General features: G+C 53.2%; 1 protein-coding gene across 3 annotated transcripts in view; it reads left to right on the forward strand.

Moving 5' to 3' along the window:
- DENND3 (DENN domain containing 3) overlaps nt 1-25,251 on the forward strand; it is a 68,448-nt gene that overhangs the window by 30,253 nt on the left and 12,944 nt on the right. For all 3 annotated transcript variants that reach the window (XR_001905970.3, XM_009213673.3, XM_009213674.3), the window contains exons 9-17: nt 2,545-2,700; nt 5,239-5,335; nt 7,114-7,217; nt 8,109-8,308; nt 9,356-9,877; nt 16,903-17,162; nt 18,270-18,440; nt 19,742-19,871; nt 22,369-22,476. Coding sequence is in view for 2 of the 3 variants with exons in the window: in XM_009213673.3 (XP_009211937.2) it covers nt 2,545-2,700; nt 5,239-5,335; nt 7,114-7,217; nt 8,109-8,308; nt 9,356-9,877; nt 16,903-17,162; nt 18,270-18,440; nt 19,742-19,871; nt 22,369-22,476 (1,748 nt within the window). In the remaining variant the exon portion in view is untranslated. The remainder of the gene's footprint in view (nt 1-2,544; nt 2,701-5,238; nt 5,336-7,113; nt 7,218-8,108; nt 8,309-9,355; nt 9,878-16,902; nt 17,163-18,269; nt 18,441-19,741; nt 19,872-22,368; nt 22,477-25,251) is intronic.

Below are 25,251 nucleotides of genomic sequence, written 5' to 3' on the forward strand. Positions count from 1 at the left end.
CCTTTATTATTGTTCTTGCATCTTAAAAAATTCCCTAAGGCCTTAAAGCCAAGCGATGGTCTCGCACAGGCAAGGTTTGTTTCTGTTTGCTTGGGCTGTGGAATCGCTGGCTCTCCTCCCCAGCCAGGGGCACCTGAGCAGCCGTTCTGTTGGCAGCTGTCATCTGCGTGAACTTTGAAGGAGACACGTGCTTTCCCAATCTCAGTTGCTTTCTGGTAAGCCACAGCTGCTTCCTTGACTTTTAGAGTGTGGCATTCTGAAACAGAACTGAGCTTTGTGAGACTGTGGTGGAGCTCTGAGCATTTCCAGGAAGGTGAGATTCCGCCTGTGTCCTCGTCGTCTTGTTAGAATTCTGGAATAGGAACGCACACGGTGCGGAGGCTGGACCCCGCTTTGGCTAGATCCCCCAGAATGGGGATGCAGGATGTTGTGTCTCCCACAGTCTCATTTTTGGAGACTATTTTATAAACACGAGCTAATCCATATGCCATAGGTGACCTGTCTATAAGAGGCCTCTGAGCTCATAATACCGGCTGTGGGCTGCGGTGTGTGTCGGGGGGCGTCCTCAGGGGGCTCCGGAATGCAATGTGCATCTCTCTGCACCTAGGCATGTGACTGGGAGGGACAGGGCAGCCCCCTTCTTCCCCAGCTTTCCCCAGCACCCTTGGTTCTTGGTCACTCTCTGCACTGCTGTCTTCGTCTCTGATGGAAGTCACTCTCTCCCTGGGCAGCAGGGGCAGGGTCCCCAGCTCAGGGCTGTGCTGGCTGCGTGCTTGGGTGAGGGAGGCACGGGATCCCGGGGGAGGGGATGGCCGTCTCCTTCAGACCCCCCTGTCCCTGCACCAGAAGATGCAGAAAGAGAAGCTGCCACTCCAGGTGGCATCATAGCCCTTTTTACATGAGGGAAGTCATCAAAATTTCTTTCCCTGGCATTCTACGTGTTCTTCCAGATGAAAGGCCAGTTTAATGCTGGTAAACATCGCAGTTCTTGAGACTCCTCTAGGCAGGGGTAGTTGCCCAAGTCCTGTGAGTCTGGTCAGCCAGGGCTGGGCTGGCCCCTCAGCATGTTTGGAGAGAACCCTGGCTGTGGCGCCGCCTGCCTGCCACTCCCCTGGTGGGCCACTCCACCCAGAATCCTGTTCTTCCCTTTTTCTGTCCCTGTCTCCAGGAGGATCAGGCAGCGGCAGGGGCCTGTGGCCAATGCGCCCTTCCCATCACAGGGAAGATTGGCTCCTGCCAGCCATGCTGACCCGGCCCACACCCTCCCCCACCCCGGCCACCATGCTGGGCCGCACTGGGTCCATCAGGTCCCCCGTCTGCCTCTTCCTGTCACATCTCTGGTTCCAGGTCATCTCCTGGGAGAACTCTTCTCCACCCGCTCAGTCTGACCATCATGTCTCTCTAGCCCATCGCTCTGACGTGCGTCTCTGCCTGATGCCCCCATTATCTCCTGTTTTCTTGATTTGTCTCTTTTCCTACTTCCTCCCACTCACATGAAAGTGCCATGCAGGCAGGGGCTTGGCCTGTGTCCACCACCCTTCCCCAGCACACAGATCAGTGTATGGCAAAAGTAGGATATAGTAGGTCCTCAAGAAATCTGTGTGACCAGGTATGCGTTGGTTCTGTTTATTTTGTATATTTCTAACGTCCCTCTAGACATGCAGCCTTGAGTGCTGTTGGGAAGGCCAGGGGTCCAATCTCATGGTGACTCAGGATTGACAGATATCTGTGAGTTCCTGTCCCTGAGTGAGGCCCTCTGGGGTGAGCCTGTGGCCATGTCCTGGTGGGCCAAGAGTGGTGACACTCAGGACGTTTGTTGCAGGGCACAGAGGGGCATCTGATCCTGCCTGGGCAGGAAGTACAGAGGGGAAGCCATGGGGGAGCCGTGACTATCCCTTCTAGGCAGCCCTGAGTGACCCGTCAAGAGGCAGCCTTACCTGGAAGCCTTTGGTGTCCTAGAAGGGGGAGTGCCCTCACTACAGTGGCAGGATGGGAATGATCTGGCCTGGGTGAAGTGTGCGGAGTCCAAGTCGAGGCCCATGTGAGTCCGTGTGTGGAGGTGAACCCACTCTTCCAGTTATGTACTTTTCTTTTTCTTTTTTTTTTAGACAGAGTTTCCCTCCTGTCCACCAGGCTGGAGTGCAGTGGCGCGATCTCGGCTCACTGCAACCTCCACCTCCCAGGTTCAAGCGATTTTCCTGCCTCAGCCTCCCGAGTAGCTGGGATTACAGGCTCCCACCACCACGCCTGGCTAATTTTTGTATTTTTAGTAGAGACGAGGTTTCACCACATTGGCCAGGCTGGTCTTGAACTCCTGACCTCAGGTGATCCACCCGCCTCGGCCTCCCAAAATGTTGGGATTACAGGTGTGAGCCACTGCGCCCGGCCCCAGTGATGTACTTTTAACGATCACCCGCCCCTCAAATTATTGATCGGTATTTGAGCCTGCGAAGTGTTCATTTACCTGGCGGGCCGTGTGCCGCTGGTGGGCGGCCGTGGCCCACGGCGCTGGGGCTGAGCCAGCTTCGGTCTGCCTCCTTCCAGGGTGCAGAGCCTCCAGCTCCACCACGAGCTGCATGCCGCCCACCTCCTCTCCAGCACAGACCTGAACGAGGCCCAAGCCCACCGGCGGGCCTGGCAGCAGAAACTCAACTGCCAGATACAGCAGACCACCCTGCAGCTGCTTGTGAGCATCTTCAGGTACGTGAGAGAACGTTTCCGGCGTCCATGAGGAGGTAACCAGCCAGTCAGCCATTCATTTCATGGGGATCGTGCACCCTGCCCCAGAGGGCAGGCCATTAGCACCATCTGCCTGGCAAACACCAGCGGTCCCCGCCCCGCCAAAGCTTTTCTTGTGACTGTTACAATCAGCAGTTACGGGAAGTTTGTTCTTTTGACTTTGACCCTGCCTGTGCCTTCCTAACGCCCTCTCCTGCTGGTGACTGTGCCTTCCTAACACCCTCTCTTGGTGACCCCCTGCAGGTGGCTGTTTTGGGACAGCCCTCTAGGAAGACGCAAATCTGATTAACCTGCAGGGAGCACCTGTCACTCTGGCCTGTGCTGGCTCCGGTCTCTGGCTCAGTCCACGGAGGGCTCTGTCCCACGAGGCCTGCATCTAGGGGCTCGTGAGGGACAGACGGGCCATTTTGATGTGACTCGTAAGCTAGATGATGAAACCATCTATGGGAGAGCCACAGGACGGGTGGGACACTCAAGATGTGCCCGTTAGCGAGTTTTCTTTCTCCTCATTCCAGGAATTACTGCATTAGCTGCCTCCTGCATGCTATTGCTTCCCCAGCGCTTGAGCTAGAATTGGTTAAGTGGACAAGCCAAGTGTGTTTATTTCAGTGTGATACGGTGCAGGTATTGAGTTGCTATTTCTGGCCTAAATATGCGGTCACTTAAGGAATGTATGGCAAAAATGATAGCTTCATAGATAAGTACTTGGTAATACAAAAGCCTTTGGGCCTTCTCCCACCCACCCTTTCTTCCTCTGGCAGTGTTCCTCCTCTCCTTCTCGCTGGTTGCTCCCTGAGTCCAGGAGGCACCCCCGATGCTAGCCTCATCTGTTCGTGAGGGGCCTTCTGCTTTGGAAGGGGGTTAGCACAGAGGCTACTGGCTTGATCGTACTCTGTGTGATTATTTCAAAATGGAAATTTAAATGGCCTTTTTTTTTTTTTTTTTTTATTGAGACAGAGTCTTACTCGGTCACCCAGGCTGGAGTGCAGTGACGCCATCTCGGCTCACTGCAACTGCCGCCTCCCAGGTTCAAGTGATTCTCCTGCCTCAGCCTCAGAAGTATCTGGGACTATAGGCACACACCACCACGCCTAGCTAATTTTTTGTATTTTCAGTAGAGATGGGGCCAAAACGTGGCCATTTCGCCATGTTTGCCAGGCCAGTCACCAAATCCTGACCTCAGGTGATCCTCCTGCCTTGGCCACCCAATGTGCTGGGATTACAGGTGTGAGCTACCGCGCTTGGCCTGAATGGCCTATTCTTTTGATGTATTTGTTTGCATAAAGTGAATAATTTATTAGGAAAAAATGGGATGGTGTATTACAGACATGTGATATTATCTTTGCCCAAAGAGGCATAATTAGTGTGGTCCTAAATACGTTGTTTTCCTTTTGTTCTTTGAAGATGAAATATTTTATGAACAAGTTTTTTTTTTTTTTTAATTTCTTAATATTTTACAAGCTCAGTGAGTTGACAGAAAAGAAGAATAGTCTCAGCCACTCAAGAGGCTGAGGCGGGAGGATCCCTTGAGCCTAGGAGTTTGAGAACAGCCTGGACGACCTAGCAAGATCCTGGCTCTTTAAAAAAAGAAGCAGAAGATATGATTACAGATGATAAAAGTTTATTTCCCCTAGATGAAATAACTTATTCTCTCAAGGAAAACACTAAACAGATTATGTACTAACTATGCCCTGTAAGGTTGTTCGTTCTATTTGTATATTACTTTAGATCTGGGAGATCACGTGCTAAAATCTCAATGGGTTTATAACATGATATGAGGAAACTGGGTACAAAGAGGTGACGTGGGCCAGGTGCGGTGGCTCACGCCTGTAATCCCAGCACTTTGGGAGGCCAAGGTGGGTGTATCACCTGAGGTCAAGAGTTTGAGACCAGTCTGGCCAACGTGGTGAAACCCCATGTCTACAAAAAATATGAAAATTAGCCAGGTGTGGTGGTGTGTACCTGTAATCCCAGCTACTTGGGAGGCTGAGGCAGGAGAATCGCTTGAACCTGGGAGGCAGAGGTTGCAGTGAGCCAAGATTGTGCCACTGCACTCTAACCTGGGCCATAGAGCAAGACCCCATCTAAACAAACAAGCAAACACAGAGGTGAAGTGACTTGTCTGGGGAGGCTGGTGGCCAAGCTGGTTAGCACTTGGAGAGTCTGGCTGCCCCTCTGGGCTCCCCACCCTGAACTCAGTTTCATGTGTGTGAACTACAACTGATTTTTGTGTCTTAATTTGCATAAGGAACTGGTGGGCTGGAGGAAGGTGAGGACAGGAACACTGCCTCCTGCAGTTTCATTCTAGTTGGGGGAAATTTATGCTTGACCACGAGATACATCCATGTCGTATCATTTTGGTAATCAAGAATCTTTCTGAAGAATACAGCTTTTTCAAAGTTTGTATCTCTTGTAACCGTTTTTCTGCTACTAAAAGTGGTCTATATTTTCATGTATTTAAGAATGTTTTAGCACTCAGACTATCTTTCTCTTTGTCAGGGATGTAAAGAATCATTTAAATTATGAACACAGAGTCTTTAATAGTGAAGAATTTCTCAAAACCAGGGCTGCAGGGGACCATCAGTTTTATAAGCAGGTGAGAGCTGTGGGATGTGGGTGTGCCTATGTGTGTTCAATCCATTATCCTTTTCTCTGTTTAAATACTTTTCAAAATAAATTTTCTCAAGTGTATCAATTTTTCCAAAAAGTTTGTTTTAGCACGGTTCCTTTTGGTCATGTGACTCTCCCTCTTTTTTAAAAAAATCAGCTTTTTAAGAGTATAATTTACTTATGGCCAGGCACAGTGGCTCACGCCTGTAATCCCAGCACTTTGGGAGATGAGGTGGGCAGATCACTTGAGGTCAGGAGTTTGAGACCAGACTGACCAACATGGTGAAACCCTGTCTCTACTAAAAATACAAAAATGAGCCAGGCGTGGTGGCGGGTGCCTGTAATCCCAGCTACTCAGGAGGCTGAGGCAGGAGAATTGCTTGAACCCGGGGAGTGGAGGTTGCAGTGATCCAAGATAGTGCCACTACACTCCAGCCTGGGTGACAGAGCAAGATTCCGTCTCAAAAAAAAAAAAAAAGGTATAATTTACTTAAAATATGGCCATTTCAAGTGTGTGGTTTGATGGATTTTGACAAATGTACATATCTGTATCACCACTTCCTCAACCTGGACATAGAACATTCCCATGACCCCAGTCAGCCCCATCCCTCCCCAGGTCCCGGCAACTCTACCTGCGTGTGTCCCCATAGACGGTCGGCCCGTCTCAGAGTCTCAGGCTGTGCAGTCGTATGGTCTGCGCTCGGTCTGCCTCTCTCCCTCAGCCTCCTGCCTCGGACCGAGCTGGGCTACTGTGTGTCTCAGCAGCAGCTCCTTTTTTTGCTAGGAATGTCCCGTGGTTGGAACAGAGTGTGCTTCGTTCTTCTGTCCACCTGCTACTGAGCATTTGGGTTTTTCCGTTTGTGACTATTACAAAAAAATAATCACGTCGGGGGCTTTGCCCTGGCAGGCGATAGAAGCTGCCTGAAGAGTCCCTTGATCCTTTTGGGTTTTTTTTTTTTTTACAGCTTTGGGGTGGGCCGAGAACAGCCCTTCTCTAGGGTTGGTTTATAACCTAGCCCATCTGCTAAGTGATGTGCCCCCGCCCCCCCGTGTCTCCTGAATGGCTGGGGGTCAGCCAGGACCCTCCGCCCTGGCTGTTGGGAGCGTGACTGGCTCTCTGCCCTTGTGAGCTTGGAGAGTTTTGCTGACAGCTTCCCAGTCGTTCTTTGGTTTGATGCGGTTTCGCCCTATGCCTGGGTAGCGGGGTATTCAGCAAAGGCTTAGGGAGACCCTGATGCAGGCTTCCTAATACAGGCTCCTAACACAGACCTGATACAGGCTCCCTGTATCATTCCCTCCTCTCCAGAGCCCTGCCCGAGGCTTCCAGCTGCCCCAGCCTCTGTGAGCTCCCTCCATGCCCTCAGTGCTGCAGCTGCACCAGCCACGAGCCTGCCTCTTGTCCAGTGTCTGAAAACAGTCGTTTCTCTTTTTTATCGAGTTTCCTCACAGTTTATGTCAAGAGGATATGTCTGAGCCTTGCCTAGTGCCTTATGGCCAGAAGCATGTGTCCACCTCTTTTAGCTATGATGAAATACGCTTTTGTTCACGGGGTGGGTATGTGGGCCCCACTGTGTGAATGTATGGCCACCATTTCTTCTCCTGTGTGAATGAGGAAGAACAGAAAACCCTCGAGTTGGTTCACTCAGTCAGTATCCACTGGGCATGAGTGGTAGTGCCCAGTTCTGTGCCGGAGGCTCAGGGGCTTTGGAGCAGAGACTTGGGGAGTCGGCACAGCCCAGTGACCAGCCCTTCTGTCTTTTCCAGGTCTTAGACACCTACATGTTCCATTCTTTCCTTAAAGCCCGGCTCAATAGGAGGATGGACGCCTTTGCTCAGATGGACCTCGACACCCAGTCGGAGGAGGACAGGTGCTTCACTGTCGTGTTTTGGATCCACAGCTCTTTAGGGATCACAGTGTCCAAGGACCTCAGTTTTATTCAAATGAGTAAACGAGAAAGTCAACGGGAAATGCCTTGTGCTTAGAAACTCATGATGAACTGGGCAACAGCTGGGAAGCTCTTCTCTCTACGCTTCTACCTCTTTTTTTTTTTTGAGACAGAGTCTCACTCTTGTTGCCCAGGCTGGGGTGCAGTGGCGCAATCTTAGCTCACTGCGACCTCTGCTTCCTGGGTTCAAGTGATTCTCCTGTCTCAGCTTCCTGAGTAGCTGGGATTACAGACACCCGCCATCATGCCCGGCTAATTTTTGTATTTTTGTAGAGATGGAGTTTCACCATGTTGGCCAGGCTGGTCTTGAACTCCTGACCTCAGGTGATCCACCCACCTCAGCCTCCCAAAGTGCTGGGATTACAGGCATGAGCCACCACTCCTGGCCTGTTTCTACTTCTTGAGGGAACGCTTGAAACGTGCCTGATGTTAGCGTGCTCCCCGTGGTTTGCGGCCCTGTGTCTTCCTTGGTCTCACTCTCTCCCATCTCCTTTCTCTCTTCCCACCTACCCCCATCCTCGAAGCCTGTTGTTTTCCATCTCTTCCTTGCTCTTTGCCTGAGCCCCCTCCAACATGCGTCCGCTGCAGTCAGGGCTCCTGTTGGCTTATGCTGGTTTCTTCTGGGCTTGCGTCTGGGTCTCCCTGAGGCTGCACTTGGTGAGATTTGGGCAACACGTTCTTACCAGTCTGTTTTCCACTGGTCTGTAAGAGTATCACATGCTCTTCGTTACACTGGGGAAAATGCTTAGTTTAGGCTTATTCTGCAATCATTTTTGTGTCTATAAAGTAAAGCGTTGCTTTTTCCTACCCCAGAATAAATGGAACGCTTGTAAGTCCAAGGAGACCGACTGTTGAGAAAATAGCATCTCGGAAGTCCTCGCACCTGCAGGTCACCCACAGGCGCATGGTGGTCAGCATGCCCAACCTGCAGGACATCGCCATGCCTGAGCTGGCACCCAGGAACTCCTCGCTTCGGCTGACGGACACCGCAGGCTGTGCGGGCAGCAGCGCAGGTAAGGGCTGCCCCCCATCGTGGTGCTGTGTGTCGGTCCCCCCATTCCTGCACTGCAAGTCGTTGAGCAAAACTGGAACTTGTTTCAGGGGAGAGGAGTGGGCTTGTTTTAGCAGCCGAGTTATTTGAAGTGTTTAGAATATTCATTTTGCCAACTGTGTGCCTTCTAGAAAATTGTTTCTTGTCTGTATTTTCTGCCACCCAGTGTCACTGCTAAAGATAACGGGCGCTCTGCATGGTTCGGCATCCTTCACAAGCACAGGCTGTGTGTGTCTGTGTGTGTGTGGATTGCATGTGTATGAATACATATTTACACATACGTGTGATAGGAGGCAGGGGGCACCAGGCACTTTCTAGAGCCAGAGCTGTGAAGGACCCCAGGGCCCCTGCCCTCGTGGAGCTGGCATTCCAGGGCCAGGGCTAAAGTGAGCAGGGCCAGGGATGGGGAGGGGCTGTGACTGTGGTTGGGACATTTCTACAGAGACGGGAGTGCATGGAGAGGCTGAGTCCTGCCTGGCGCCTTCTCAGGGAGGTATATCCTGTCCCTAGTGGATGGGAGAAACTGTTGGGAGGCCGGGGCCTTGACCCCCGGGGCACCTGCAGCTGCTGTCTCAGGCCCAGGCAGCAAGCACCACGCGGCTCCTCCTGATCACTGTGCTCGGATCCCAGGAGCCGCATGAGCGACAGCTTGATGACCCCGAGGGCTATGGTCATCCTGCCTAGCAAGTACATCTTGGCTTCGACTATTAGCTTCATCCTCAAATAAAGCCTCAGTACCCGATACCTCAATAGTATTAGTAGTTGTAGCAAGTCAAATTGCTCAGTGAATGCTAGCTGCTGTTTTCCTGGGGGTACCATGGGAGCAAAGTGAGGGTTCTCTCATGCCTCCCAGGGCGGTGGGTGCGTGGAGCTTTCTGGAGGAACACACCCATTCTCATTTTATTTTGCATCCAGAGAAACATCATCCTTGACAAGATGATGTCACAGGGACACGTGTTCATTTGTAAGGGCTGTGCTAATGGTCTCCTTTTTCCCCTTAATGTTTTAGTTCTGAATGTGACGCCGAAGTCCCCATATACATTCAAGATTCCCGAAATCCACTTTCCGCTGGCGAGCGAGTGCGTGCAGAGGTACTATGCCGACTTTGTCACCCTGCTGAGCAAGGCCATGGACTTTCTGGCCCCTGATAACTCTCTGCTCCTGGCCCGCTATTTCTACCTCCGAGGGCTCGTTCATCTGATGCAAGGACAGCTGCTGAGCGCCCTCTTGGACTTCCAGAATCTGTATAAAACAGACATACGGATCTTTCCCGCTGATTTGGTGAAGAGGACGGTGGAATCCATGTCTGCTCCCGAGCGGGCGCAGGCGGAGCGGGCGCCGGAGCTGATGCGGCTCATCAGCGAGATCCTGGACAAGCCGCACGAGGCCTCGAAGCTGGACGACCACGTGAAGAACTTCGAGCTGCCCAAGGAGTACATGCAGCTGGACGACTTCATGAAGCGGGTCCAGGAGTCAGGGATCGTGAAGGACGCCAGCACCATCCAGCGGCTGTTCGAGGCCTTGACTGTAGGTAAGAGGATGCCTGGCACCATCACCGATTTTATTATTTAGAGACAGGGTCTGGCTCTGTCGCCTAGGCTGGAGTGGACTGGTGCAATCACAGCTCACTGCAACCTCTACCTCCTGGGCTCAAGCAGTCCTCCCACCTCAGCCTTCCGAGTAACTGGGACTACAGGTATGTGACACCGAGCCCAGCTAATTTTAGTATTTTTTGTAGAGACAGGGTTTCAGTATGTTGCCCAGGCTGGTCTCGAACTCCTGGGCTCAAGTGATCCACCCACCTCGGCCTCCCTAAGTGCTGAGATTACAAGCATGAGCCACTGAGCCAGGCCCATATATTTTATTCTACTTTATTTATTTTTGAGACAGAGTCTTGTTCTGTCTCTCAGGCTGGAGTGCAATGGCACGATCTTGGCTCACTGCAGCCTCCACCTCCTGGGTTCAAGTGATTCTCCTGTCTTAGCCTCCCGAGTAGCTGGGATTATAGGCATGTGCCTCCACACCCAGCTAATTTTTGTATTTTTGTAGAGACAGGGTTTCACCATGTTGGCCAGGCTGGTCTCGAACTCCTGACCTCAAGATGATCCACCTGCCTTGGCCCCCCAAAGTGCTGGGATTACAGGCATGAGCCACCATGGCTGGTCCCATATATTTTAAATACTTAACGACAATGGTCAGGTAACAGCAGTGGTGAGGTAAGCCGCCAGCAGGTGACAGGCAAGACCGCTGCAGCACCGTGGTCTTTACTGTTGCTCTGGGCACTTACCTGGGAACGGGTGTGGTTGGCGGGGCCCTTAGGCAATGTGCCTGTCGCTGAGATCTTAAACACGTCTCCAGGCTGGGCTCTGAGTTGCGCTCTGTGTGGGTGGAAGGGACGTAGAATTGCTGATGGGAGATGAAGACGCTCCTTGCCTGGGAGAATTGCTCAGCATCTATACAGAACCATGGCCTCGGCTGAAATGCTGCAGACACATGCAAAAGCAGGGACACGGGACAAATGCCAGGGTCCTGTGACAAATGTCACGGTCCTGCGCCCAGACTGACACCTGCTGCGTTTCCCATGGAGTGCAGTGGGCTTGTGCTTAGACCCAGCGCGGGCCCCGTGCGCCTCTGTCCCTCCCTCCCCAGAGGGAGCCATTGTCCCAAGCTGGAGCTCTTTTATCTGGCCATGTTTTTATGCATTTACTACAAACGGATGCACCTGACACAGGACCTAGGTTTTGTGAGTTTAAACACAAAAGCGGGAGAATGGGAATTGTCCCACCGTATGTCTGAGTTTGCACGTGCTGTTCACTCATGATGTTTTTGAGACGTATCTGTGTCGCTCCACATCCGCTGGGTTCATTCACTTCAACCACTGCCTGTGCTGTAGTGTGTGGGCACCTTTTGTCCACCTGTTTCACCATCAGTGGTGTCGCACCTGTTTCCTGGAGTATGTGTGGGTCAGTCCCTCTCAGATGTGTACCCAGGGCCTGCTTTGAGATGTGAGAACCATCGTTTGGGCTTGGCGAGGGCTGCGCTTCCATCCTCCCAGGCAGCACACATTCCTCGGTATCGACTCTCACCCGTTGTGAGTGTGCAAGGATGCCACACTGACGTCGCAAACAGCACATGTGCTTGGGAGCAGTTCTGGTTTCTTTTCTGTGAGCTGCGTTGCCATGATCTTTGCCCGTTTTTATCTTGGGCTGCTTTTCCTTTCCTTACGGATGTGTAGGGATCTTCAGGCCCTCGGGAGAAGCTGTCCTGGTGACAGAGGCCTGGCAGGTCGCTCTTCCGGCTGTGAACAGGTGCTGCGGAATGCAGTTTCCTTGCTTATCTTGCCTGTGGCCTCTGAGGGATGTCATGGCCGAGTGTGTATGTGTGTATATGAATGTGTGTGGGTGTGAAAATGTGTGTGTATGTGTGTATATGAATGTGTGGGTGTGAAAATGTGTGTGTATGTGTGTATATGAATATGTGTGTGTGTGTGAAAATGTGTGTGTGTATGTGTGTATATGAATGTGTGTGGGTGTGAAAATGTGTGTATGTGTGTATATGTGTGTGAGAGCCTGCGTGTGTGTGCTGTACCTCTCCCTGTGTGGTGAAGCCATCAGATCATGCGCTCACTGGTCCCAGTTGTTGAGTCCAATGAGGGTGAGCTCAGATGCTCTGTGGTCACTTCCCGTGCTGTGCTTTGGGGACACTGCGATGAGGCACCAGCCAAGCAGGGCAGGGTGGGACCCACTTCCGTCGAGCTCCTGTGGATGGTGAGCACCACCCAGCAGCCACCTGTGGGGCAGGGCAGGGGCTAATCCCACTGGGGGTGCCTGCCTCTCACGTGACAGGAGTCATCTCGGGCCAGCTCCTTCTGTCACTCCTCTGTGGCCTGGAGCAGCCTGCTGTCTCCCAGTCACGAGCCGGCCGTGGGCATTAGCACCACAAGAGCAGGGTCCGTCCACCTTTTAAGGCACCTCCGCCCCTGCCACACAGTGACTTCTGTTTCCTCTCATTGGGCAGAATTGTGTCATGTGGCCGCCCAGTTGCAAGGGAGCCCGGGAAGGGGGTTTGCAGTGGGGTGTGTGGGCCCTGTCCAGCAGACCTGGCTGGTTGGGATAATGCCATCAGTGGCCCTGTTGTCATTTTGGCCTTGCTTACGTTGCCGATTAGGTTAGGAAATGGTCTTGATTCTGGGATATGTGAGCCTGAAGTTACCAGTGTAAAGCAGCACCTAATATATGTTTGGCCAAATGGGCATTTGTTAAAAAAAAGTTTGGTCAGAGCTCAGTGTCACCATCTTTGGACGAATTTATGTGATACAAGAATACATCAGAGATTTTATTCAAAAAAATTATTGCAATTTCATCATTACATACTTTAATGGCAAAATATGCTATTAACAGCGCAAGGCCAATATGCTCCCTGTTGCAGCTGCCCGTGAGGTGGCCCTCCCCAGGGACGCTGACGTGTCTGCCGCCTCCAGCGTGGCCGTGCGGAAGCAAGATATCCATGGACAGCTCCATTGGTGACGTCGCCTGCACGCCACCGAGCTGAGCAGGAACAGTTGTATTGGAGGCGTGTGGGTGACGAGAGCAAGGTTAACAGCTGGTGTTTGTGTGAAACTGGAGTCAAATGAGGACTGGGCACTGTGCCCACGTGGGCCTGTGCAACAAGCGCATGCATGGCAGCTGCTGTGGATCGCACAGGCTCCTGAGTGTGCCTGGTGTCCAGAGGTGTGCACAGTGGCTGTGGGTTTGCATAGTAGCCATGGGTGTGCACAGTAGTGGGTGTGCACAGTGGCTGCGGGTGTGCATGGTGTCTGTGGGTGTGCATAGTGGTGGGTGTACTGCACACTGGGTGTGCACAGTGGCCGTGGGTGTGCACAGTAGTGGGCATGCACAGTCTGGGTGTGCACAGTGGTCGGTGTGCATAATGGGTGTGCACAGTGGCCATGGGTATGCATGGTGCTGGTGGGGTGTGTGTGCAGTGTCTGTGGGTGTGCACTGTGGTAGGTGTGCACAGTGGGTGTGCATAACGGTGTCTGTGGTGTGCAGGTGCCTGTGGGTGAGCATAGTGGTGGGCGTGCTGCATAGTATGGGTGTGTGCCATGGTGGTGGGTGTGCACGGTGGTGGGCATGCACGGTGGGTGTGCACAGTGTCTATGGGTGAGCATAGTCGTTGGCGTGCTGCACTGTGTCTGGGTGTGTGCAGTGAGGGTGGGTGTGCACAGTGGTGGGCGTGCACAGTGTCTGTGGGTGTGCACTGGGGTAGGTGTGCACAGTGGATGTGCACAGTGGCGGTTGGTGTGCACCGTGCCTGTGGGTATGCGTGGTGGTGGGTGTGCACAGTGACCTTGGGCATGCACTGTCTTGTTCTGCTGCAGTGCTGGTGGCGTGGTGTCCACAGCTGGCTGAGCACTGGCGGCAGCTGCGGTGAGTGTTGCTTCTTGCCTGATGGGACTTTGGTCTTGCTGCTCCTCCCATGGTTGGGGTTTTCTAGAGCCCTGAGTGCCCTCACCCTGAGGTCAGCACTGTTGTCTGTGAGAAGAAGCTGTGTCAGGCTCTGGTGACACTCACTTCACCCTGCCCAGCCCCAGTAACTGCTGTGGACCAGGTAGCTAGAAGATTTGCCCTGAGTGGTGCAAGGGCCAGGACCCGTGGCTGGGGCTCCACACTCAGGGTGTCTGGCTCCTTCATTAGGTGATGGCTTTGCCCATTCATTCTCACTCACTCTCCTTTTCCTGTTTTTTGGGCCTCTCCTCGCCTGGCCACCTGACCAAAAGATTGTTTTATGTGATGTGATTCACATAACAAGTGCTTCTGCCTTAAACCCAGAGTCTGCGCCTTGGCTTACGCCTGTGATCCTAACATTTTGAGAGGCCAAGGCTAGAGGATGGCTTGAGCCCAGGAATTTGAGGCTGCAGTGAGCTATGATCACACCACTGCACTCCCGCCTGGGTGACAGAGCAAGACCCTGTCTCTAAATTTTTTAAAAAAGAAAATGAAATACATAAAATAAAATAAAAACTAAAATAAATCCAGCAACTCAGAACCCTTGGGAAGTGTAGGCTGAGGCGCCCCAGGCCGAGGCGGAGGCGGCTGCGTTGAATGGTATTTCTGAAACAGAAGAGGGACTGGCAAACAGTCTTAGGTGTGGAGTCGGGAGAGGACCTACATGCTCTTTGCGACCTCACAGATGACCTTACTGCCCAGCACAGGGGCTGCAGAGACCTGGCCTGACAGGCCTCGCCCACCAGGCCACAGCACCCTCCTTTGTCTTCTTCTGTGACTTCTTTGGAACAATCACCCTGCACCTAGAGAGGCCCTTACTGGTGCATATTTCTCTTCTGTTTGGATCTGGCGACTAGAAAATACAGACAGGCAAAAAGAAGAGTTCATTGGGAATCCCGCCACCTGGTGGAGATTTTCGCATAACCGCCTGGCGCCTGCGCCGCCATGTGCTGAAGCCTGCCTTCCTGCTCAGCTCACCCTGCAGGGCCCCCAGTGCCTGTGACTCCGAAGTGAGACTAAGAGTCCTCCTGAGCGGTGGCTCAAGCCTGTAATCCCAGCACTTTGGGAGGCCGAGTCGGGAGGATCACGAGGTCAGGAGATCGAGACCATCCTGGCTAACACGGTGAAACCCTGTCTCTACTAAAACATACAAAAAACTAGCCGGGCGAGGTGGCGGACGCCTGTAGTCCCAGCTACTAGGGAGGCTGAGGCAAGAGAATGGCATGAACCTGGGAGGCGGAGCTTGCAGTGAGCTGAGACCGCGCCACTGGACTCCAGCCTGGGTGACAGAGCGAGACTCCGTCTCAAAAAAAAAAAAAAAAAAAAATTCCTCCTGAGCCTGTGACAGCGCTGACTCTCTTCCCATGGCGTTCCTCTTTCAGTTGCTGCCGTGACAACTCAGTTGTCCCGGACTCAGCTGTGGCCATGATAGCAGATTCCCTAGACAGGCGTCGCTGTTGACGCTTCGGTATGGAATCAGAGCAGGGGCGTGGCAGAGCTGGACCACTAGCCACGTCTTCTGGTTTCAGACTCGGGATCTGAGGATCTGAGGATCTGGGGTCACAGGTACTCCCCTTTCAAGTAGCGACCAGCAGGAAGGCATACCCCAGCTCTGGGCAGACCGTCTGCCAGGCCTCACAGCCCAGGTGTGCTGGCAAAGGGCTTTCCTCTCCGTGTCTCAGTTTCCCCTTGTGAATGAGCCACCTCATTCACAAGGCGGCTGTAAGTAGGACCCCATAGCGAGTGAATTGTGGTTCTTGGCGTATAGCAAGTATTGCTGGACACAGCAGTGCTGTAAGGGAAGCGTGTGTGCAGCTCAGCAGTGGCCTGGCCAGGATGTCTCTTTCTTATCAGGGAAGGCTGTGCATGGGCACGTCTACCCGGGTGTTGAGGGATGGGTAGGAGTTTCCTGGTGTGAGCAGGCAGGATGAGTGTGTGTGTGTGTGTGTGTGTGTGTGTGTAACAACACGACCTGTTTGGGAGCATGCGTGGTATGGCTGGGCTGTGGGGTGGGTAGGTGGGGCCCAATCTTGGAGGAATGTGGCGGTGGTGTACAGAAGCAGCCCTGAGTGTTGACAACGGGAGCGGGAGCTCCTCCTTGCATCTTAGAAAAGTGGCTCTGAGTGCCGAGCGAAGCAGGCTGTGAGTGGGGCTGGCTCTGAAGGCAGGAGCCACTGAGGAGGGGTTTCCTGTGCAGAATTGAGGGGGACTTGCCACACGTCAGGGGATGGAGAGAGGGACAGACAGGCTTGGGACACAGGGTGGAGGCAGAGCTGAGCAGGCAGGCTAGGGGCTTGAGTTGGCAGGACCTGCCGGCAGGGACTTGGGATTTCCAAGGGGTCGTCCCATCTCCAGCTGACAGATAAGCAGGTTCGTTCCATGACTTGCCAGGAGTCTCTGTGAACAGCCATGAAGCAGGCCTCAGGCTCAGGCCCCTCTGACTCCAGAGCCCGTGCGTGCTGGCCTCGCGGGAAGGCGACCGCTTCTCATCAGCGGAGATGGTTTCAGTTGCAAACAACAAAAGTTAATGATTTGCTTGTAACGAAAAAGTGTGGAGGTCAGGCCAGTTTCAGGCGAGGCGGACTCAGTGGCAGGGCAGTGTCGCTAAGGATCCAACCTTCCCGGCATTAGCTTCATCCTAGGACTAGCTCCCCTCGTGACCCCGAGACAGTGGCCACCAGTTCTAGTGATGAGGAAGGTCTTTGTCACCATTAGAAGAGTGTCCTTGTCCCGAAGGACTTCCCTACCCAAAGGTAAGAGTTGCTGTGACTACCTGAAGCAGGTCCCATGGCCGTCCCAGAGCGGGGGGCTGGAACGGGCTGCGGGCTCAGCCTAGATCGTGTGCCCCTCCCTTGACAGCTGGACACACCTGGGCTGCCCGGGAAGGCCCCGGAAAACCTTCTAGGCCGTTTCCATCCAGCGCCCAGTGCTGGCGCCACCTGCTGCCGGGTTCCGGTAGTGCGTGGTTTCTTCAGGTCATGCAGAGGCCCTTGTGGCTCCGGATGTACGTGCCTGTAAGATACCTCTCTTTTCTTCTTATAAAACTAAGGACAGCAGAAACAAATTGACCCAGAAACATTCAAAGATTTCTACAACTGCTGGAAGGAGACAGAAGCAGAAGCCCAGGAGGTCAGTCTGCCGTGGCTGGTGATGGAACACCTGGATAAAAACGAGTGTGTGTATAAGTTGTCCAGCTCCGTCAGGACGAACCTAGGCGTTGGCAAGATCGCCATGACCCAGAAGCGTCTGTTCCTCCTAACCGAAGGAAGGCCAGGCTACGTGGAGATTTCCACCTTCAGAAATATAGAGGTAAGGGCAGCACGGGCAGGCGGCGCCGGACCCCACCTGTGTTTAGGAGGCAGATGGCTGGAGCGGGCCCTGAGCTCTCTGCCAGCCATGCCACGTACCAGCCGCAGGCCTTCTGCAGACCCCTTGGCTTCCTGTCCCTCAGTCTGCTCATCCGTAAAGCAGGAATAAGGCTGATGCCTTCTCCGTGGGTGGTGGGGATTGAATCGTTTACGTACGGAGCAGGCTTAGAATGGTAACTGCCTTTCTAACACAAGTGACTTGCATCTGGGAGGCAGGAAGCAAGAGGCAGTGTGGGCTGACATTCTCATTAGGGACAGTAGGACGCGTTCATTCATCCATGAGATGTCTACTGAGAAACTGCCGTGTGCCGGCCACAGCGAGCCACAGTAGCTCACATTTTCTAGTCACAGTCAGACCTGGTTCATGTAAAACATAACACGTTTATTTTATAACAATTAAAAAATCTTCGAACAGTTTTAGCATCATATGTTAAAGGTAGTCATTGTCCCTGTCGAGGAAATCTGAATTTCATCCTGATTCATCTTACGCCTTATAGTTGCTTTCCCAGATTTAAGGGGACTATAAGAGGCACGTCAGATACTCAAGTGTTTTATGTGATCACCTGCTGAGTGGTCATAGAAGCCGGAAGGGCAGTCAAGCCACAGTTGCAGCCCATAGGAAATGCTCGGCCAGTAGATCCACCTCTTGCTGTTGGCCTTCAGTGTATTCTTTTCTCCACACCTGCTTTGCCAGACTTCCTTCTAGAATTCCAAAGAAAGGTAAATAAGTACCAAGAAAGGGAGATGGAAGTAAGAAAAAAAAAGCGGGAGAGAGACGTATTTCAGGATGTGAAAGAATGCGCCGCCTTCAGACACTGGGCGAGCCCAGCTGTGTGGGTGCGTGTAGGTGCTGCACCCCGGCGAATCCCACCTGCCGTCCACGGGAATACCGCCCCTCGCCCCGGGCCCTGCCTTCCGCGTGCCAGCAGGGTGCGTGCCTGCAGCCCATCTGCCTCTTCGTTCCAGAGCCCGCTCTGCCGCTGTCTCTGGTTAATCCACGTGTTCTCTGAGTGTGACCTTCCTAACTCTTTCTTTTCTGCCTCTGCAGGAGGTCAGGAGCACCTCTACTGCATTTCTACTTAGGAGAATACCCGCTCTCAAAATCAAAGTGGCGTCCAAGAAAGAAGTCTTCGAAGCCAACCTGAAAACTGAGTGTGACCTTTGGCACCTGATGGTGAAGGAGATGTGGGCTGGGAAGAAGCTGGCCGATGACCACAAGGTGGGAGACGCGGGTCCCCTCTGCCCTTTGCAGTGGCTGCCTCGGGAGGCCTCTCACCACCTGTGGGTCCTGTGGCGGTCCTCAGCCGTGAGTGCTCGGGGTCAGGTCTAGGTCTCCTAAGCAGAGTGAGTTTGTCGGGCACCATCTTGACAGAAGCATTGAAGATGTCGTGGTCTGTGTGGCCCAGCGAGAGGCCTCCTGGCGCTAGGGAAGGGCATGATGAGAAGACGCAGGGCGGTCTGGGCAGGTGTGGGTGCTCCACTGCCCGCTCCGGGCTGGCGACGTCCCAGAGAGTGGGGCTAGGGGCTGGACGGTGCTGGTGCTTCCACACCCGCAGGCCGGAGGTGGGGGTTTTGGGCTCCCCTGCTCTGAGCGACTCTTCACGGTCACAGGATTTGGAATCTGGCAGGGACAGTGCTGCTTTCCTTCCACAGGGTTAAGATGATTTTCTAGGGATTGTTGTACCTTGATTTACTTTGGGCCAAATTGATAGCTTTGATGATACCAAATGACAATTGCACCATAATGAAGGGAACCATGGGCAGGTGGTGTGTAGGGGAGGCATCCACGCTGCTCAAGGGCGGGACAAGACAGGAAGACACCTTAGCAAATGGGCAAAGACCATGAATGTGGAACTCATAGAAAGGGAACCGCTCACCAGGTTATGAAGAGGTGCATAGCCCCACCAATCCTCAGAAGTGCCGGGGACGATGGCACCCACCGCAGTGGCAGTGCTAGGAGAAACAATGGGGCCACAGCAGGAGGGCTGCTGTTAATACAGGAAGTTCCCGGTCACAGGGCGGAGGGTGACTGGGTCCTGTCTAAGATTCCAGTGCCCTGTGGCTTTTGGACTAGCCATCTGATGCTGTACCCACTGGTTTACAGAGCATACACCAGCAGAGTCAAACCAAAGCCCGCAGGGCTATGGACTGTCTTTGTAAGTAAAGTTTTACTGGAACACAGTCCTGCCTGCTTGTTTATGAAATGCCCCCGGGTGCTCCCGTGCCGCAGTGGCAGGCAGCGGGTGATCTCAGCTGAGACTGGCCACAAAGCTTGAAATGCCTCCTGCCTAGCCCCTTCTAGAAAACACTGGCCGAGCCCTGGTATGAACAATCCATATTTGTCTTAACTAAGAGAAAAAATATATGACATAAGATCCAAATTCATCGGTGATTTAAACTCTTCATGTCACTTTGAAAACATGCGTTTTGGAAGGATTGTTCTGTGTGAGGAGACAAGGTCTCCAGTGAACTGACCTTAGTGATTCTTGCTGTTTTGAAAGGCACGTGTTTCTGTTCTAGGACCCTCAGTACATCCAGCAGGCGCTGACCCACGTCTTGCTGATGGACGCCGTCGTGGGCACGCTGCAGTCACCAGGCGCCATCTACGCTGCCTCCAAGTTATCCTACTTCGATAAGATGAGGAAAGAAGGTAAGATATGCTCGTTCTTAGCATGGATCATTGTCCTGATTATACACCTTAAGTGATTTTATCTGGTCGATGTCTGTTTTATCAAGTAGAACCGAGCCCAGATCTCCCGGTTTTTTCTTTTATATTTGTAATTTACTTTCGAGTCGCACACCTTGTCCGGCATCTTTCCTTCCTTCACTGCACAGTGCACCTTGGAGCCCCTTGCTCATCCGTCCGATTGAGGCACCTCGTCGTTTGTGTGTCTGGATAGCATTCCAGAGTACGCTGCAAGCATTTGTGGTGATTCTTAGTTGCAAACAGCAGCCTTTCCTCTGGCTGGCGGAAGCACAGTGGAAACCTGTGGGAGGCTGTGGAGCGGCTCCTGGAGTCTCTGAGTGGCGGGGAGCGCGTGTCTGGGGCTTGCAGTTAGGAACGCACCTGCTGAGAAGCTGGGCACCTCTGCACAGCTGGCCTGTTGACTGATGGGCTTCGCCACTGCGTGGGTGAGGAGAGGCCCTGCACGTCAGGATCCGCTGTTTTCTTGATTGGGTCAGCTGTCCCAGACAGGAACCCTCTGGCCATCCTGTAGATGTGGATCTGGCTCTTGCATTCTGGAAGCCACAGGGGCTGCCGCTGGACTCCCATTTCCTTCTCGTGAAGGTCTTCAAGCCGAGGGTTTTCTGGTCTTTTTGTGACTGAGTGATTGATAGACATTGTTCGGGTGAAGGACGTTTGGTCTGTCCCTTCATCAGTGAGTGAGCGCTGGCGTGGTCTCTGCGTTGTGGCTGCTGTGGTCATTCATGTGCAAGCTCTGGTGTGCACACCTGTTTTCATTTCCCTTGGGCATAGATCTAGGGGACTCTGGCTTTTTAAAACGTTGTCCCAGAATTAGGAACAAACCTCGCTTGCATGTTTATTCGCTTGGGTACAGTTTGCTCTCTTTGTGGCGTCTGTCACCAACTGCAGGACCTCTGCCACTTTCTGGGCACAGAATCCCTCTCCCACGTGACCCGGGGGACCTTGAGCTGCAGCAGCAGCCAGGCCCAGGTGCTTGTGTTCCTGCAAGGCCGGCCGAGTGGCCTGAAGGAGCTTTTGTCCAGCAGTCCTGGAACCAGACATTGATTGCTATTTTTTTTCTCTTGGGAACAAAATCAAACAACCGCCCTACTTCAGCGGTTGATCTCATTCCAAACTCATGACTAATCTCTGTCGGGCGTTTACAGGAAAGCCTTCTAACGCCTCTGCTAGCAGCGCATGATGGCAGAGGGGGGCTGCCACGCTGGTGTCACTCGGTGTGGTGCGCTGGCTCCCGCGCCCTCCTCACAAATCCGAAAACATTTTCCCATGGGTAAAGCTCATGACACATGAGCCTGAGCTTAATTTAGTAGCTTATGGGCAAGTCATGATGGAAGGTCTCCGACTGTACGGAATTAAATAATAACCGAAGGTGTCATAATCCGAGGCAGGAGCTGAAGAGGCGTTGGCCGCGGCCAGCTGGCTTTCACTGCAGCCCGGTGGAGCCCGTCAGCCTCGTGCGGAGTCCTGCTCAACCCCCTGCTGACAGTGCGATCCTCAGTCGATCACGGATGTTGATGTGTGTCGGGTTCTTCATCTTTCTTTTCTCAAAATGGGGATAACGGGACCAGTCTCTCAGGTGGTCGTGAGAGTAACAAAATGATGGAAGAGAAGCACTTAAGAGGCAGGCCCTGGACGGCGGGGACTGAGGAAGTCCTTGAGGCAGGAGGCCGAGGCGCCCGCAGGGGATGGCAGGAGAGGCCGCAGAGCAGGCTGGCCCCAGGGGCCTCCAGGCAGGAGGCCGCTTTAGGTTTTGCCTGGAAACATGGGTTGGATTGGATAGCAAGAGGAGCGTTAGTTTATCCTGAGGAGCAGTGGTTTTGAACAGGGGCGACGTTGCACCCCTCCCTGCGGACAGGCATTTGGCAGCGCCTGGAGATATCCGTGGTTGTGTGTGAGATGCTACTGGCATCTTATGATGCTCAACATCCCACGGCACACAGGATGCCGGGCATTCGCCCACAGCCAGGATTATCCAGCCCCACGTGCCCCTGGTTCTAGGTTGGGAAACTGCGCTCATGGGTTAGGTCTCTGGGTTTCATCTTGGGAAGCCTTCGTTACTGAGGAGAATGTTTTGTTTCCGCTTTGCTGGGCATTGTGTCATGTTTGGGTGTAGCCAGCAGATGGGATGGCTCAGGAGCAGAGAAGGCGGCTGCGATTAAACAAAGGCAGCTCAAGGCATAGGGGCGTGGAGGCGTGGTGTGGACACAGGTGGGGGATGCGCCTGGCCACTCACTCGCACACCAGGTGACAACCAGGAAAGGAGGCCGAGAGTGCGTGACTTTCTTGCAGCGCCCCGGGTCCAAGAGAGTTTCGTCTTCACAAATTAGGAAGTTTTACCTGCAAGCTGATACTCTGCAGAAATCAGAGTGCCTGAGGCTGTTGCGTCACGTCCATCTCCTCGAGGCCGTGACAGTAACACTCCAAGTGTCTTGTGTTTCAGTGCCCATGGCACTTCCGAAGACAACCGTGGAAACACTGAAGCATAAAATCAACCCCTCGGCAGGGGAGATGTTCCCACAAGCGGTGGACGCGCTGCTCTACACTCCGGGTAAGGCCCCTCTGCCCGCTCCTCGCTGCCAGTTTTCAGACAACCTGACACGCTCGGGTTGGGTTCAGGGTCAGCCCCGAAGTGAAAGGGGAGCCAGTGTCACGGAGTAAGTGGGGACAAGGTGCCTGTTGCTTTCTGAGGTGAAGTGCTGAGTGACAGGTGTGCAGCTGGTCCGACCACTCTGTGGACTTGGCCTCACGGTGACCAGAGCCTGAGAGCCCACGGCTGATGGAAATGGCGCCAGCACTTGAGCTCCCGCCCCAGGGCTGCCGTCCCTCACCTTCTAGAGCAGTCGACGGTCACACTAGCTCTTTCTGGTTTTGAGACGGAGTCTTGCTGTGTCACCCAGGCTGGAGTGCAGTGGTGCAATCTCGGCTCACTGCAAGCTCCAACTCCTGGATTCAAGTGATTCTCCTGCCTCAGCCTCTCAAGTAGCTGGGACTCCAGGCGCCCGCCAGCATGCCTGGCTAACACACTGGCACTTTCTAAAGCACTCTCGTTCACACTGTTTCCCCAGAAGCTCTTAATCGGATCCTTTTGTCACTGTGATAAGGTGATGACGCCTCAGATGTTTGTTGTCATAGCAACTGGAATGACAAGGAGCCTGTGCAGCCCTAAGTGCCTGCCAGTCCCTCTTCTCCATTGGGTGCGGCTGCACCTGCACCTGCCTACTGTGCTTGACTTTCCTGGGACCCTGCATGCCGCATCAGGGTGGTAGCAGGAGAAGGAAATGGGCACGGCCAAGGGTCTTGGTATAAACAAAGATGGCTGTCATGTTGCACGTTTAAACTGTGGAAAACAGTTTTATTTAATTCTGGCTTATGGAGAATGCAGCAGGGAAGCTTATGTTGAGGGTTCATGGTGTGGGATAACAAAGGAATACAGTTCTAGGCAGAAAAGATTTTTATTTTTTATTTTTTGTTTTGTTTTGTTTTGTTTGAGATGGAGTCTCGCTCTGTCGCCCAGGCTGGAGTGCAGTGGCCAAATCTCGGCTCACTGCAAGCTCCACCTCCCAGGTTTATGCCATTCTCCTGCCTCAGCCTCCCCTGAGGAGCTGGGACTACAGGTGCCCACCACCTCACCTGGCTAGTTTTGTTTTTTTGTTTGTTTGTTTGTTTGTTTGTATTTTTTAGTAGAGACGGGGTTTCACCGTGTTAGCCAGGATGGTCTTGATCTCCTTACCTCGTGATCCGCCCATCTCGGCCTCCCAAAGTGCTGGGATTACAGGCTTGAGCCACCGCGCCCGGCTATATTTTTTATTTTTTTGAGTCAGGGTCTTGCTTGTTGCCCAGGCTGGAGTGTAGTTGTGCAATCACGGCTCATTGCAGCCTCGACCTCCTGGGTTCAAGTGATCCTCTTGCCTCAGCCTCCTAGGTAGCTGGGACCCCAGGCTTGTGCCACCAAACCCAGGCATGTGCCACCAAAACCAGGTGACTTAAAAAAATTACGGGTTTTTTAAAAAAGGACGGGGTTTCGCCGTGTTGCCTAGGTTGATCTCCAACTCCTGGGCTCAAGCGATATCTCTCCGCCTTGATATCCCAAGGCGCTGGGATTATGGATGTGAGCCACTGCACTCAGCCCAGAAGGGATTTTTAAAATCGTCACTTTGTTGCATCTGCGTCTGCAGGTGTCAGCCGTAGGCGTCACCACTTCTCACAGGCCATGTCTGCGGCTTCACAGAGCACCTGGCTGTTCACACACAGAGCTCATGCGTCAGGTGGGCAGAGAAGCTGTGTGTGAAGTGATTTCCCCATAAGAGAGTTTTTCTCTCTTCACGGGATGCCAAGAAACCCAAGAACGCCATAGACCCTGTCTGAGCAAGCAGGCAGTGTCATCAGGGCCGCCCCGCGTGAGGCCTACCCGATGTGTCTAAGCCGGGCTCTGTGCCGACTTCGCCAGAGATAACTCCACAGATCAAGACACTTTGGCCATGGCATTTGAATGCATGGTATTTTTAGGTCCCGGTTGGTTTCCCTGAAATGAAACTCACTCTGGGCTTCCCGTTGTGATGGGCGAGGAGTTCAGGCGGCTTCCCCTCCAGGAGTATCTCAAAGGCCTGCAGAGAGCGTGTAAAGCAGCCGTGGAGAATGGGGAAGCCGCCTTTTCCTGTGGCTGCCAATTCTGGAAGGGGTGGCCGAGAAGCTGGTAGCCGAGCAGGGCTTTTGCAAGCCTTTTGGGATTACAGGGACAAGAGGTGGTCAGGCCCCATCAAGAAGCGGGAGTCTTGTTACTCCCGTTAGCTTGGGGCTGGGTCTCTGACAGGTTCCAAGGAGTGAGGAGAACCAACCCGCAGGCCGTAAGGCCGCAGGTCAGCCCAGGCTCTGCCCAGGGGGAGCGTGCCCCTCAGGGCAGTGTCTCACCCATCGGAGCAACAGACCACCGGAATCGCACCCCAGAGAGACCGGGAGGCCTGCCCTTCTGGACTCAGGACGGAGGCAGCTCCCCAGGGCCGAGGGTCGCTTGAATATCCTCGGGGGAAAGGTGAAACCTTGCCCCTTCAGACCGCACCAGGGTCAGGCCCAAGGAGGCTGAAATCTAAATGCGGTGGTAAAAGCAGGCAAATGTGAACAATGAAAGCAAGCAAACTTCTAGGCGACAGGGTAGGAGAATATTTTCATGAGTTTATGGTAAAGAAAAAATTCATAAATTGTATATAAAAATACTAACCATAAAGGAAAACAGTGTTGAATTTGACTATATTAAAAGCAATGATTTTATTATTTTTATGTTTTCTGAGACAGGGTCTGGCTGTCACCCAGGTGCAGCGGCGCGATC

The sequence above is a fragment of the Papio anubis genome, chromosome 8 (genome assembly GCF_008728515.1).
Source record: "Papio anubis isolate 15944 chromosome 8, Panubis1.0, whole genome shotgun sequence".
In the NCBI taxonomy this organism is placed as follows: Eukaryota; Metazoa; Chordata; class Mammalia; order Primates; family Cercopithecidae; genus Papio; species Papio anubis.